Source organism: Argopecten irradians, chromosome 11, assembly GCF_041381155.1.
Source record: "Argopecten irradians isolate NY chromosome 11, Ai_NY, whole genome shotgun sequence".
Lineage (NCBI taxonomy): Eukaryota > Metazoa > Mollusca > Bivalvia > Pectinida > Pectinidae > Argopecten > Argopecten irradians.
This window is the reverse complement of record NC_091144.1, coordinates 6,299,615-6,316,550: the sequence shown is the minus strand read 5'-3', so window position 1 is coordinate 6,316,550 and position 16,936 is coordinate 6,299,615. Positions and strand designations below refer to the sequence as shown.

The 16,936-nt window shown below is 35.8% G+C and overlaps 1 protein-coding gene across 10 annotated transcripts in view; it reads left to right on the top strand.

Moving 5' to 3' along the window:
• LOC138334375 (nucleolysin TIAR-like) overlaps positions 1-15,381 on the top strand; it is a 231,491-nt gene extending 216,110 nt beyond the window's left edge. For 7 of the 10 annotated variants that reach the window (XR_011210121.1, XR_011210119.1, XR_011210126.1 and 4 more), the window contains 10 exons: positions 1,092-1,197; positions 1,371-1,463; positions 4,581-4,665; positions 4,882-5,023; positions 5,171-5,361; positions 5,849-5,961; positions 6,518-6,535; positions 8,491-8,555; positions 9,549-9,584; positions 9,853-15,381. Coding sequence is in view for 2 of the 10 variants with exons in the window: in XM_069283046.1 (XP_069139147.1) it covers positions 1,092-1,197; positions 1,371-1,463; positions 4,581-4,665; positions 4,882-5,023; positions 5,171-5,361; positions 5,849-5,961; positions 6,518-6,535; positions 9,549-9,553 (753 nt within the window). In the remaining 8 variants the exon portion in view is untranslated. The remainder of the gene's footprint in view (positions 1-1,091; positions 1,198-1,370; positions 1,464-4,580; positions 4,666-4,881; positions 5,024-5,170; positions 5,362-5,848; positions 5,962-6,517; positions 6,536-8,490; positions 8,556-9,548; positions 9,585-9,852) is intronic. The other 3 variants (XR_011210120.1, XM_069283046.1, XM_069283047.1) reach the window with 3 other exon arrangements.
• The last annotated feature ends 1,555 nt before the right edge of the window (positions 15,382-16,936 follow it).

Sequence of the window (16,936 nt, the reverse complement as noted above, 5' to 3'; positions counted from 1 at the left end):
AATGCTAATTATTCTCTGGTTAAGTTGTCAATACATTGAGTAAGTAAAGAGTCATGTGACTTTTTTTTTGATAAGTGTTTGACTATTATTACTGTAAAATATTGATTCCAAGGGTAAATGTACTGTAATGTGTAATAATGTGTAAGAGATATTAATTGTAAAACATTGTTTTCTGGGTGTCGTCTTAATGAAAATCGTGTTCCTTCGTCACTTATCAAATTTTCACTGTCAGTGCGACTCGGAAAGATAATTTAATAATTCCTGGTAATGAAGAAATATGTACAAGTGACTTGTTGATAAATCTTACCACACACAGTAGATCTACCTCATAAACTAATTGGTCTTAACACCTACTTAGTGCTCCAGTTTAACGAGATAAATCCTCCGCTAATTACACTGTGGTATGGCGGTAATGCATCTTCCTTCTAATTGGATTGAGATCAAGCACTGCCATTTTTATGTGTACTTTTAGCACAAATAGATATGAATATTCTCCTCCAAACCCAACACAGAAAGGTGTAATGATCATGAGCATATCACATTAAAACTTGGGTAATGTGAAAGTACTGCAATTTCTCATCACCACAATTATTTTAATGTTTTCACATTTTCTGAACAAATCCATAGACAAGTAATATTTGTGTGATATACTGACCATCTCCTCTATCTCCTATCTGTATCAAGATGTCTGGAGAACAATTTCAGGCTTATTTATAGCAAGCATTCTGTTGGCGAATCTTTGCCAAACAAGCCTTCTATTGGGTAACGTTTTAATGTAAAAGTAGTTTCATTGGGCTACAATCAAGGTGTTTGGGCCTCTCAGATCTAGGACATTTTCCTCCGTTTTAGAGGCATTTTTCCGCAAACTTTTAACTACTTCTGTCTGTGTCTCAATCAGGAAAAATGTGTTTACCTTATTTTATATAGTTTTTTTAAGTTTACAGGATGGTTGGTGACAAACTATTTCTTTCTGCTCTTATTTATGTTATTTTATGGCAAATAAACATTGTTACCAGTATAACATTAAGAAAATGAATATGTTTGTTCTTTCTATTAATTGATAATTTTCATGCATTATTCTATTTTAACAGGATGCTGAAACAGCAATTGGTGGTATGAATGGACAGTGGCTAGGCAATCGAGCTATACGAACCAACTGGGCAACCAGAAAACCTCCAGCACCTGTACCTAAAGAAAGTAGGTCTCTCGATAACTCACCCATAATTAGCCTAACTTTCCTGATTAACACTTCAATGTTGTAATTGTTAAAATAGAGACCTCTATGTTAAGAAATAAAAATTGATGTAATAATTTCTTGTGATAAGTTTCAGTGAATGAATCTTTGATGACTTTTCTTCGTTAATTTTCAGCTGTAAAACAGATGTCATATGATGAAGTATACAACCAGTCAAGTGCTACAAATTGTACAGTCTACTGTGGTGGCATAGCCAATGGTCTAACAGGTGAGTTATCTCTCCTAGATTTACCTCCCTTCAGTACTTTAACAGGTGAATTGTCTCCCCTGAATTAGTTTTTTTTCATTCTGTACTGTCACCTATGATTGTATAACCAACAGTCTAACAGGTGAGTTATCTCTCCTAGATTTACCTCCCTTCAGTACTTTAACAGGTGAATTATCTCCCCTGAATTATTTTTTTTCATTCTGTACCGTCACCTATCATCGTATAACCAACAGTCTTTCAGTTGGCATTGGCGCTAAAATTTGATTGCACAAAAATAGGTATGCTAACATTACTTTATATAATCTAGGATAACATAACAGTTTTAAATACCATAAGTATGCTGTTCACACCCTTTGACTTTGGTTTATGTATTCATTAGAAGCCTACAAATGAAGGGTTTGACAAAATAGTGTGGTCATTTTGTCTTATCAATCCAAATTTTACCATGCATTTTAAAACACGCTCTTTAACAGCTTTGAACTACTGAAACAGATTTTTAACGATATCTAGTTTCTAGGACAAGAAACTAAATCAGGTTATGCATTTCTTTCATTAAAAAGGAAGATGTAGACTAGTGGCTATATGTCAGGATGTCTCCACTGATGTCTGCTACCAGACGTTTCATTTAAGACACACAAAATGAAACATAAAAATGCCTTCTCATATATTCTGTTATGTATTTATTATTGTGAAGCGTGCCTGGACACTAATTGTTTCCATGTTTTACTCCAAATTTGATTCGGCTACGGATGTGTGCCCAATATGCCGACATGCAGAGCAAATTAGAGGAAGGAGGTATGCTGGAAATTTTAATTTCCTGTGTAAGGAAGCTCTAAATCAGATCTCTTCATTACTGACTTCTCTTCTGTCATCTGAGCAACACATTTAGCTGGAATCCTGTTTTACCAGAAATGACGGGTGCTTGTACTGAGTACAGTCTGTACAGTGTCACCCCTACACCTGTGTCCCGACTTGGAGAGGACAAATCTTTGTTTTGATACAAGATATTTATAATTGGCTCACCTCATCCCACTCATAATCTGTCATATATGGAAACTGGAGGGAAATTAACTTCAGATGTAACAAAAAATGTACCAAGTGTTGAAAGATTTATTTTGACATAAAAATGATGGAGTGAGATAATTTGATTGGATGATGTTATCCTATGAAATATTTTCCTTACACTGGCAGTATGAGATCGGCTAGCATCAGATACTGGAGTGTCATTTGCTGTTAATGAGAAATCAATGGAGAGAATGAATGGAAGTATTCCAGAAACCATGAACTGTTGTCTGTGTTAATGTTGGTAATATACTCAAGGATACAACTGAGATGGATGATTATTGTTACCTGTTTTACCTCTATCATCCATTGTTTATGAGGATTTTAGGTGTCCTTAGCTCATCAGGCAGTAAACACAGATAATGATGTGGTGTCATGGATATGACTTGATGTTGTAAGACAAAACTATAATCTTGCTAAATTAAAAGTTACTCAGAAACAAAAAGATATGGACATTTCAGTCTCAGTCCCACAGGTTAGTTTACCTTGTACAATTTGGAGACCCCTGTTACAGGGACATTTCAGTCTCAGATCCACATTTTTGTACTTTATTAACAGTTTGGAGACCCCTATTGCAGGGATACTCCTGGTCCTCCAAGCCCCACAGGTTTGTCCACTTTGTACAGTTTGGAGACCCCTGTTGCAAACATATTTCTTGGCCTCCTAGCCCAACAGGTTTGTCCACTTTGTACAGTTTGGAGACCCCTGGCACAAGATTTTTTTATACCTTCTAGCCCCACAGGTTTTTGTCCAATTTGTAGAGTTTAATGTGTGCTTGTACAGCTATCAATAGACATCATGGATAAATAGATTGTCGTGTGATAAGCGATCCTCCTTATTTTTACACCATTATCCTGATAAGGTCTCCGGGCAATGAAAACATCGAGCATGGAAAGGGATTGAATTAGCTGTGACTGCGTGCAGTGGAAGATTTTGTAGTATGGCATGTTAAATATCATTACAACCTTACGAAACACCGAAAAGCAGCGCATTAAATTGTTTTTGAGATCTCCATAATTTGCCATTTGACACATAGCACTGAATGAGATAGGGCGTCATGTGACCCGTTGGATTATACAAAAGGTCTCCGATTTCCTACTGTATCACTGCTGCTCCAAACATGTAATGATACTATTATAGGATATTTTCCATACACATTATGAAGTTTTGTCTGATCTGCTTCCGTATTTGATTTTTCATTACAGGCTGTGCTCCACTACATAAAAGGTTTTAATATCATATTTATCATTTAGTTTCAAAACGATGCCATTTAAGAATGCCTGGTTCTATAAAATCTTTGAATTGTGCTTATTGTTTTTTTATGTTGTATGCCTTTATAATAGTTTGATATTGTTCTAAGCCAATGACCTCTACAGTACATATACCTTTCTTATGCTTGTGATAGGGAATGTGCAGTCTTAACCATGTCTGTCCTCATGATTTTAAACGGAAGCAGGACCATTTAAGTCTCCTAAGATAAAGTATATGTAATTTGTTCGGGAATACCTTCACTGAATTTTATCAGGAGAATAATATGAAAGCATAGACTTTTTTTGATTTTTTTTTTTAAATGTGATATAAATTGATCTGAAATTTGTTTTCAGCTCCTGCAGAATTTTATGAAACACTTTGGTTTAATTGATTTGGGTTTTCTATAAGACAAATCTAGTCAGTTAAAAGAAAGGAATACATGTAAAAACAACAAGATAATCAGAATTTACGTGACAAAGAATGGATAAATGTAGGTGTCACACCACTTCTACTTACTTAATTCGTAGATCTTCAGGACAAAAGTAGGGGGAATGGTATACAAAGATGACAAGCAGGAAGGAAGCAGAAGGGACTCAGTGCTTACCTTAGGTGGTAGATTGGGAGGAGAGGATTTGATATCATTCCATCAACATTTCTTAATTCTAAGGAAAAAACATTATTTACTCTCTCAATGAATTTAAGTTTGGAACTCCTTATCAGTTAAGAAATGTTGATGAGCCTAGCTGTTAAGATTTATGTTCTGTTTGAACTAATCCCCCAGATGTTGATATTTTTGTTTTGCAGAAGAACTTATACGTCAAACATTCAGCACTTACGGCACAATACAAGAAGTTCGAGTATTCAAAGATAAAGGTTATGCTTTCATCAGGTAAGGACTTTATCCTATAAATCTTTGTTTTCAACAACTGCTGAATAAAAATTCTTCACTTTCAAAGTTTGTGATTGTTTACCAAATTGCTTTGCCATAGGAAGGCAAATATATAAGAAACCAAATATTCTGTTTGCTCATTTACATTTGACATTGATAAACATAATGATTACTTTCAATATTACTCAGTTCTAAACAATTTAAACTTGGTTTCAGATTTTCCACAAAAGAAGCAGCTGCCCAAGCCATATGTACTGTACATGGTACAATGGTTAACGAACAGCAAGTGAAATGTTCCTGGGGCAAAGAGTCAAACGACCCTAGTCAAAACAGCACTGGAGGCTCCGTCACACCCCTTGTAAGTTTTCACCTCAACCATAAGTTTTCATTTTCATCATCAAATCATCTAAACTAAAATATCCTAGCCAAATTTAAAATAAATATTCACTTGCATCTCACCTTAACTGGCTAAGCCCTTAGTAATTTTAATCCATTTTGTCAACAGCCCACACAGAATAGTCCCGCCCAACAGAGCCCACAGCAGCAGTATTCCACAAGCTCGCCCTCCTCCTATTCACCATATTTCAACATGGGCTACTACTTCCCAGGGGCCTATCAGAATATGGCACAGGGCAGCTATATGCAGGCTGGAGGCATCAATCAGTGGCCTGCAGGCTACAACTACCAGACATACAGGTAGGGTATCACCAAGGTCAAACTTCATCACCTATACTTAGATATCAGATATAGCTTAAAATCATATGAATGTTTCTTATTGTTCCAAAGTTTTATAGAAAATTTAGTTACCATATAGCTGCAGTGTTGTTTGTATGCTTGATATACTAGGTAACAATTACACATTCATCCTGTCCTGATACTGAAGCTTGGACTTAGTCAGACATTATGTTAGTTTCAATGGTTGCAGGAGTTATTGTAGGCAATTTTCTTTTGTTGATTTGGTTTCATCAGATGTTTCAATAAACATGTTAGTTGCTAGGGTTACAGGAATTATTACAGTCAGTTTTCTTGGTTGTAATGGTATATATAAATTTAGGTTGCTATGGTTACAACACAAATGTTGGTTGCTATGGTTACAGTACCAATGTTGGTTGCTATGGTTAGTACAAATGTTGGTTGCTATGGTTAGTGGTTACAGTATATATGGTGGTTGCTATGATTACAGTATGAATGTGCCGACAGCTGTACAACAATGGGGTCAGGTCCAGATGCAGCCAGGCCAACAGCAGCAGTTTAACGGCCAGCAGCCAGGCATGATGGGATACCCAATGCAGCAAGGTACGGCCCCTTACAGCCTGATATAACCCTTTACTGCTATAGTACAGGATCTTTTTATATCTGGAATGTACAGTGTAACAAGTCTCTGTGGACAGTTGTCACTGGCTAACTTTTGTGGAACAGTGACTTCAATAGATTTGTTTGGAAACAAAAAAACTTCAAACAGCTCTTCCAGAGCAGGACAGATGGACACATAGACTTGTTATACTGTATGATATTTCTAAGTTTCTTTTATTTCTCTCTTTTTTGCATGATTTTTCAAAGGGGAAGTTCTAGTCTAACAAGAAAACATTTTATGCACCTAATTGTGATGGACTTTTGTAAGGTGTATATGATGTGATCTTTCTTCTGTGTGGCTTAAAAACAGACTTTATCATTTTCTGAAATGTTTTAGCATTTCCAGCTATATAAGAGCTTGTTTTTATTTACAAACCAAAAAAAATAATAAAAAATTTCAGTTAGTTTGTTTCCCCATTTTGGTATAGAAATACTTGCACATAGCTTTTTGTCTATTCTAAGACTCATAAGTTTATAGAAGAATTTATATAAATTTCAGATGAAGGAGTGGAAACAGGTCATTATTGTTTGATTTGTTTGTCCATGTGTGTGGTGGGGGCATCAGCTAGTTGTCTCCCTTGCATGGTGATAAAAACGTATAATAAAGATAAATTATGAAAATGATTGAGTGACCAATGTCTTTATAACTGGACAAAAATTTGTTGAATGAAAATTTTAATTTCTGTATATTTATTTTGACATAATGCAAGAGAGACACTGCCAGTTTGCCAGTTGAGTTTAATCACATGTATCATCAAGTATATAAACAACCTATATATATATATACATATATTCCTTAGGACAGATGGGCAAACCAACAAGAAAACTAAGTCTGAATGCAAAAATAAAACAAACGAACAAAATCTTTACTAAGAAATTTGAATAGATTAAATGCAGTAAATTTTAATAGATTAAATGCAGTAATAGCAATTTTCATCAAAAAGGAGGGAAACAGGCAGAGAACTGTGATGCAATTTCATGAAGGATGTTGGTTCTAAATATAAAGTTTATTTGGTTAAAAACCATTGGTATCAATGAGGATGATGGTAGTGAGTGGAACTGAATTAAACTAGTAGATCAACATATCCTATTTCCTCAAATTATGCTGGTATATACAGCATAAGGGTGGGAGTTGAATATTCTGATAACAAATTAAGACAAATTATGCAAAAATAATCCTGTACTAGACTTGGCATAGTAATGGATTAAACATACAGTCAAAAACATGAGGGACGGATGGTTTTTTGTGCATTTCGTGGTAATTGAAACATTGCAGATAGATTCTAGTATTATGGGTAGGGAGAGGTGCATGCTGGGTACAGAACCTGTTGGTACTGAGACTCGTCTGATACTCGATCCTGTGTAGCTTTCCGTGTGTGTTATTCCTCCCATTCTGTCTCCATAACAACAGTGCAGACATATTGGATAAATGGCTCCTTTCTCTTTACTTGTACAAAAGTACGGTCAAAGACACCCTTGCATGATAAATACTGATATATTGATTGTTCATGTATCATTCTACAAAGCTTTGTTTTATTTGCTCTTTTTGTCCGAAATTATTTTGATTAGTTACTTTTGCGAACTTTACGCCTTTTCTACTTTAAAATTGTTTAAAAACTTTTTACATCATTGTAACATTTCCTGATATGTCTGCCTGCTGTCCTGAGAATTGTTTGGGCATGTTGAACCGTTTGTATCACCTCTGGCTTTTTACTGTGTGTGATTCTGTGTGATATAATTATACTGTCTTTTTCCAAACTAAACTGGTTACTCACAGGTAATTTACTTGTTGATGAAATGAGCCATATATGAAAATCTAAGTGGGATACATACAAACAATATTGATTGTTTTTTAGTCTGTTCTATGACGTTTTGACCTTTTTCCATATCACCTAATTTATTTCAAATTGGTTTTTTTAAATTTTGATTAACATACAGCACTAATCCTTTGCTTGCAGATATTTATTAAAATAATTCATTAAATCTTACAAATTCATCAATTATTTCATTATGTTGAACACTAACTCTGAATCTGAATTAGAAAAAACCCTTCTTTTTGTTTAAAACTTCTATATGGAACTGGTAATATTTTAGTCAAAATGACTGATATCTGCAAAAGACAGATAAAACCTAAACCTTACTGAAGATATTTTCCTTACATTTTGAATTAAAAAAGAAAAACGTTTTGGCTCCAAACAAAGGACAAAGCATTTGTAATAAAGGGATTTAATGCCATGAATAGAGTAATTTAACTGGACTGTGGGATTGGGCTCCGACACTTGTCAATTAGATTTGTCCAATATTAGTTTGATTTTGAACTGATGATGTCCATTATATCACTGAGGGATAAGTGACCAGACAGAACAGGTGCTTCAATCAATTAGCTAGCTGACATGATTTGTACGATTGATGTACTGATGTAGGAAGTATGTTACACAACCTTAGGTGGTATTTCCCTATCTCTTGGGGCAGGTGTCGGTGGAATGATGGCCCTAAATTATCTCAAGTCCGCTCCGTGACGAGGCATCCTGACCTGGGTGAGTTGGACTTTTATGGCCAACTTTTCCGACATTTTGTCTGTCTTACATATCCTGCAGTTTTTATTTTTCACTTTTTATTTTATTTTATTAAGTTTTACCTAACTTTTATTTTATTTTGTACAAGTACAATTTTCTTACTATCTTTCCAAGATTTTTTTCTACCTGTATGCATGAAGTCTTTATAAAGAAGTGTCATTCTGATGGTGTAATGAGGTAGCTGTATACGTTTCTAAAGTAGTTATACAGACCAAGTAGTTTACATTGTGATAAACAAAGGATTCATTTCATCAGCAACACCATAACACATACCCTGTATCTAGAGCATGTCCATATACTCAGTTGGCTAGAATGCTCGGGCATTTAGTTCCTAACGTGTGTGTGACGTCTGATGTACTGCTAATACATTCTCAATCTCTTTGTAATCACCAATATTTTAACCAGCAGAACAGATATAATGATAAATGTATGATAAGCAGAACATTAATTATTTTACACACAAAAATCAGCATATTTAACCATCAATACAGACACAAGTATTGTTACCAAATGTAACTGGTAAAGCCCTGGGCACCGGCAACTGTAATATGTCGGTGACGCTGGTTTCCCTTATTAGGTCATCTGACCCGAAGGTCGCAACTGTAAGTTCTATGCATTGGCTGAAACTTGCATGAAATGATCCTGCATGGTCCCGACAAAGTGTTGTTATTTTTCGGGTCGTGTGATGGCTGGTTGGGCCTTTATTTCAGATTTTCTGTTCTGTTATGATTTTTCTGTTTTGATTTTGACACCTGGCTGGTTTACATCTGTTTCACAACACCAGTAACCAAGAGTTACCTCTCTTTGTCTGATTCATGTTCTCATGTAACTATAGTCATTCTTTCTTACTGGTTAATTCTTGGAAAATCCATGGAAAAGACAGACATGAATCAGGCTTGTATTGTGTTTTGTGTCGTCTGTGTGTTTTTAATTTGATTTTTGTTTCTGCTGCAGAATGATGAGAGAACAGAGGGTGGATACAAGATTAAAGTAGGTGTCACTGCCGGGGTTAAATCATGTTCTTTTTTTGGGGAATTATATCACAATTCAAAAAGTGTGTTTGTATAGAACCATCATACTACAGCTGTAGGTTTTTTGTTTGAATGCATGTATTTATGTCAAATTGGCTGTTAATTTACTCCCAGTATTTTTCTGTTGTTTTTACTTTTCAAATATTTTATATCTGGTTGGAATAGTTCAGGCTATAACCATAACTTATACACTTCAAGATGACTTAACGAATGTCTTCTTTTGACAGGATTCCAGCAAGCTCAGTGATCATGACTTAAAGCGTTCCAACTGACATCAACTGCCACCTCACATCATTCTTGGTCGTGCTCGACTAATCCTGGTCACGGCACCAAAATTTCTCGGACTTGTACCTTATACTGCTGGAGGCTGTCTACACAGTCTGTGATGCGTCCTGGAAGAACAGCTAACAACACAAAATGCAACTTCACTGAAATATTTTATAATTCTTTTAAAACAGATTGTTAAGTACATCATGGACTATATATTTAAACTCCTGGTTTATGATTTGGAATTAAAACAGATCTTAATATCGGCTGATAAAAAGAGTGATACTTTTAAGTAGAAAAGGGAAAGAATAATGAAGGAGGTGGTTAAAAAGTTTTATCATCTATTTAAGCTGAAGTTGCTGACTGCACTGTTAGCATAATCACCATCTCATCGACTCTGTATATATGTGTATTGTAGAAATTATTTGATGGGAATGGTGTATACAGCTTCTCAGAGATATGGTGACATTACAATGTGGTGACATCGCCTACAATGTGGTGACATTACTAAAATGTGGTGACATATCACCTACAATATAGTGACATTACTACAATGTGGTGACATTACTACAATGTGGTGACATTACTACAATGTGGTGACATCACTTTGTCTAGTGACATTAGTTCATTGTGGTGACATCACATTGACTTTGGTGACCTATATCAAACAAAAGCTCTGGGTTCTACAGACATTAAAATACTGCTGTCTCATATTTTGTTCCATTTTATTTCTTAGATCCGAATCACATGGAGAAGATTGTGGTGACTTTTCTCGGTTTGGATGTAGGACACAATGTCTGTAAAATAACAATGAAAAGTGCTTTGTTTATGTTGTTTAGAACAATACATTTTCCATTGTTACATCTGTAGCTGTTAGTTCTGTTGGGTAACTGATTACTGTGGAGAGAAGAAACCCAAAGTGGTTGTGTGATTTGTGGTGAGCTCATAAGACATGATTGATAATGATGTGATTGTAAAGAAGTTTCCCCAGAACAACAGCTAAGAGCTTTGTTTGGTATAGTGTTAGTCACCATTGGGAGAGGAGAAGAACTGTTTTACAGTGGTGATGATGATTATATATATATATTTATGGTCATAGCTGTCCGCCAGATCAAAAGCTACAATGAATCAGTAATTGTCAGATCATAAGATAGTTTGGTACCTATCTTCATCAGCGACACCAAGCATACATTTGATTCTTCAGCTCTGACAAGAACATGGTCGATTCACATCCTCATCAGATCTGGCGAGCAGCTGTTGTCCTTGTAGATATTGTACTAATATAAAAAAAAAAATGATTGATTATATGATTATCGGAATATCAATTCTGAATCAATGCTCATGATGTATTTATTATGTATAGTGAGGCTGTGTAAGTGAGAGAACGCGGGCACTACTACTACTCTCTCTAGGGGGCAGCTAGAACTTGGTAAGTTGCCTCAAGCTTTGCCATAGGACATCATTTAGAATATTGTCGCTGGTGGTCAGGAACTTGAGAGACATCGCCTAATGCTTGGCCACCATAGGACATGATTTAGAATATTGTCGCTGGTTGTCAGGAACTTGAGAGACATCGCCTAATGCTTGGCCACCATAGGACATGATTTAGAATATTGTCGCTGGTTGTCAGGAACTTAAGAGACATCGCCTAATGCTTGGCCACCATAGGACATGATTTAGAATATTGTCGCTGGTTGGCAGTACTGTAGACATTGTCCGGGCAAACTTTTGCCACAAGGTAATTTTCTCTTTGAGGAACATCATTCTAGGTTCTGCCACCTTAGGGCTTGCATACATAGTAACTGACGGTTATGCCAAAGAAATCTGTGATTTCCGTAATAGGAGCCAAACTAGTTGTCGTCTGTAGGGGAGAGTAGTGGTGGTCGACCGCCCGCTATAGAACTGCCTCAGTTACAGTGAGTATCAGAGTTATATAAGCCTCAGTAACAGTGAGTATCAGAGTTACAGAAGCTCCCGGGCTTCAGCAGTGTGTTTGAGGCTAAATATTCAGTTGTATATTGAGTGATGTTAGAAGATTTTTATTGTTTTTATATGTGGGAGTGTGAATGGCAGATTTAAATGTGTATACGATGATTTTATATGAGATCAGGACTAGGGTGTTTCACATGAATGAATTATTTTTCATTTTATTATATGATAAATGTCGCAGTTGTTGAAAGTCATATATTATTATTATTATTGGTGTCCAAGGAAAGACAAGTATTATTAACAGCTAAGTAGAAATAAATTATTTATACATGTTTTCACCAAATTCCGACGGTGAGTGTTATTGTCTGTTGGACAATACTCATCGCCAATGTGTATCTATAGCATCTACGTTTTATTTGTACAATGTTAATTGTGTTTTTTAAGACATGAGAACATTTCGTTATGCCATATAAGGCTGCTGCAATGCGTATATTTTGATACAAGGGTAGATCATTAGATACTGGTTTGGTAGCGCTGAAGGGTTATTGATAGTTGTGTCGTTGTAAATAGTAAATCATCGACTGTAGTTAGTAGGGACGTCCCGTCATCATACATCATCATGGTTACTTCCTCATCACATTGGTGTGGTTCATCATTCTGGGCTGTCGTTGTATCGTGGCTTCGTCCTACAATGTGTGTGTCGTGGTGGCCTGATATGGAGTGTTGTTGTTGTATTGTATATCCCAGGAATGCCTGTATCCAGATGTGTTCTATATGATGTACATAACTGGAAAACATGGAAAAGTCATGGCTAACACAGCTCAAACGTGGTGTCATTTTGTCAGACCAGGTATGTTACAGAAATCATCTTGTTTTGAGTGCTTCATATCTAAACAAACACTTAGGATTTAACACTGTGCCATAGCATTGTTGGCAGTCTCAATGTGCCATGTATATCCTACTTCCATCAGCTGCTAGCCTAGATGTATGGGCAACTTTCATTTCAGAATAGTTTATTGTGCAGATCTTCACTACAACAGGCCTAGTCCATGCATAAAAACACTTTCTCTATCGGTGTTAAGGTCATGACTTTAAAATATAAAAATGGAGTCTTGACCTCCAGTTGCAAAAATCGGTCATGACCTTGTATTTAATATTTAGGTCATGACATTCAATATGATGATAAAACATCAGAATAATAAAAATTTTAATTTTCAACAGATTACCCCCACCCCATGCTATGTTTAATTTCTCTCATTTCAAGCTACATTTATATACATAAAATGGTGATTCATCATGTCTGCTCCATTGCTAGTATATACCTATATCAACAGTGGGTTTCTCATGGTAGGCCTCAAACAAATAGAGTATGATACCGTTTTTTCCCTCTTTATAATGTTGCAATTTGAGTGGAGCGCTTAGTTGATCTCATAGTTTCTGTGATACAGAGTGTGTGATGGCCTCGACTTTTCCATGTGAGAACACATCACTCATATGTACATATACATTGTGGGGCTGAGAATCATCATCACCATGCAGGCCCACTCAATCACATTACAAGCTGAATTTTGTGGTGAGGCCAGCATCTAGTGTCAGGAAGCATTAAGGCTTTCTGTAATCTGTGATATAGGTCATCATCCTACGGCTAGTCCCTGTACCCTACTGTTAGGTACAAATAGATTTTCTACTGCAGACGTTATGTGACCAGGTGTTGGCCTAAGTATAGAGAGAGCTTGAGTAGAGGTGTTAGGGGCTTGAGTAGAAATGTTAGGACAGTTTAATGTCGTCATATTTTCTACTTTATACAAAATCAGCTCAAACTTTCTATGAGGTTTGTTGTGTATGGAGGCAATGTCATCTTCTGTTGATACTCAGGACTGCAGGGGAAATAACCCATTGTTCAAGGGAGATAACCGTCTTGTTCTTAACATTTCCAGTATTGCAGAGGAGACAACCTATGATTCAAGGGAGATAACCCTTTTTTGTAACATTTCGGGGAACTCAACAAATATTTTCAGGTGTTTTTACCTCATTTATTACCAGCTTCCCCTGCTATCGTCATGTATATAAAAAGCAAGAGGTTTAGATAAGGGAAAACAAAGTAATCCTGTATCTGAGTAGGTCTGACATTAAAGCCCATACAAATGAGTATTATTGAAGTACTGAACATTGTTAGCTGTACACTCAGCCTGTAATTTGTACATAACTGTTATTGCTAGTCCAAACCAGACTGTTGTAGTTGATTGGTGTAATTAATTGTTGAGTGTGTCATTATAATTAATGTTACGTGTCAGGAACTGTTTTGTAGGGTGTGTTCAGCTGTAAGCAACAGGACCATAAATTGTTTTTTAAGTTTTAACAGAAAGTAAATCTGCTCAAAAAATAATGTGTATACAAACCAACCAGAACTTAAGTCCAAACTGTTGAAAAGACTTCCTATAGAGCTATTGGCCTAAATAGTGATAAGGCGAGCCAATTTTTTAAAAGATGTAAGTATCAAGGAAATAAATTTGATGATATTGGATCGAGGTTTGTGTATTTAATCAGGATTACGGGATTACACTGATTTGTGTACATATATAATTTATACAGTGATTAACAATGATATAGTACATCCTACTGGTCAAACTTTTATGTCTCTACCCATCAGTGCCAGTGCTTCCTAGCTATGATACTGTAGTCTATATAAGATAGGATTCTGAAAGTTGTCATCGCATCAAACAACAATTCATGGTTTCGAACATCAGATATTTAACTACTGTTGTAGACATATAGGTTTGACTTGTGATACAGTGTCTAACAATCCATTATGTGTAGGGAAAGTATACAGAAGTCTTAACTCCTGAGGCCTAGTGCTTCAACACAAACCTAGGAGATGGGCTGGTGTAGAGTTACCTCCCTTACTCTGAGAAAAGAGTGAGGTTAGTGTGAAGTGGACTCAAGGAGATGCATTGATGTGCTCCTTACTCTGAGCTATGAGCTGAGCTTATTTAGAGTTACCTTCGTTACATTGAGCTAAGGAACTTGACCAATACTGAGTTGCTTCCCTTACTGTTTAAATAGCTGGAATGGTGATTGTTTTCAAAGGTTTGGCTTGCATGTAATAAATCTAGCTCATTCTAATGGGAGATAACTCTAATAAATCATGTGTAGAGAATGGATGGGACAGGGAGCATTTAGACTCCCAATAAAGGGAGATAACTGAAATTTGCCATGTTTGGTGAGGGAAGTTTCATATTGAAACTGGAGGAAAGTACTGTAAGAGTGTTATCATTTTTGACATAGAAACATTTGCTCTGTGAGTTTAAAAACAGGCAAATACATCATCAGGTATGCTACTAAAGGGAGGTAACTCCGATCAGTAATATTGAGATAATCCCTTCTCAAGGGAGATAACTCCAATCAGCGAGGTGTGGGGAGGGATTAGATCCCGAGTGAATGGGATCAATGTGTACACTCATTATCCATGTCAATTCATTTTGTGTTCATCAGAGTGGCAAAGTCTTCTCTGTCCATTGTACCACAACAAAAACAAAAATAAAATCATGGGAAGTCAATAACCATCTTGGTTTTATTATTGATTACAAAGGGATGATTGAAAGTTTGACTGGATCAAATACAATCACAAAGCTACTTATGGTTCATTATATTAAATAGATGTATATACCAACCGAACCTAATTGAAAAGGATGAAACTTTCAATATAAAAATACTGTAACATTGATATTGGACTTCAATCCAGAAAAGGAAAAGAAAAAAATATTATATTACATAGGGAACATGTGTAGGGGTATTATTATTGTAACATGCGGGTTTAATTGGACTCCAAACACCTACAAGTATCGAGATGATTTCCAACACATAATGTCATAGAGTATTGGATGATGTGACTTTCCACACTTTACATCATCAAACTACTGGTAGAGATAATTTCTTACCAAGACGATCTTTATGAGATGTAGTTACAGGTAATAGGTATGATATTGAAAATACAAAGAAGATATCTCAGAGGAGTCTTAAGACCAAAACATCAAACAAACAAACAAAAAACAACGCAGGATCTTAGGTTTTATGAAATGAAATCATTCTTAAAAAATTGGTTTGCTTCTTTTTTTAGCTCACCTGGCTCGAAGATTGGTGAGCTTATATCATTGCGTGGCATCCTCCGTCTGTCCGTCAATATTTCCTTTAAATCGCTACTAGTCATAGAGTACTACATAGATTTAACCAAATTTGGCAAGAAACATCCTTGGGGGAAGGAGCTTCTTGTTTATTTTTCGATCTTTGGCGAGCAGAAATTAAAACAACAAAGAGCGCCTCAGTTGATATTATACTAGTGACATATGCACAAATATTACATGGGATGAGACCACTGGATATCAGGCAGATTATGTGATAAACTGTTTTTCTTTTTTCTCTTTATTGAAGCATTTGCAAACAATAAATTACTCATAAATCCTTACCAAATCAAGTCCAAGAAAGCAGTTTGTCTGTCATTTAAATTTTCCGTTAATCTCCATGTGGAATATGCATTATTAGGAATTAAATTTAGCTTAAAGGAGAAACATTTGTTCAGAACTAAAAATAGATAACAATAGCAAATTTAATTCACAAAACTAATATGATCGCTTGTCGCAGACAACTCTTTAAGAAAGTAAAAGGAATAACAAAATGCAAGGTACTGAACAAATGCATGTTACTGAACAATGGCAAGGAACTGAACAAATGCAATGCACTGGACAACTGCAAGGTACTGAACAAAGGCAAGGTACTGAACACAGGCAAGGTACTGAACACAGGCAAGGTACTGAATAAAGTCAAGGTACTGAATAAATGCAAGTAACTAAACAAAGCCAAAGTACTGAACAAATGCAAAGTGCTCAGCAAAGGCAAGGTACAGAACAAATGCAAGTTACTAAACAAACAAAATGTATTGAACAAATGCATGACAAATGCAAAGTAATGAACAAATGAAAGGTTTTGAACAAATGCAAGTTACTGCACAGACGAATGGTAATGAACAAAAGCAAGATACTGAACTAATGAAAGGTACTGAAAAAATGCAAGTAACTAAACAAAGCCAAGGTACTGAATAAATGCAAGTAACTGAACAAA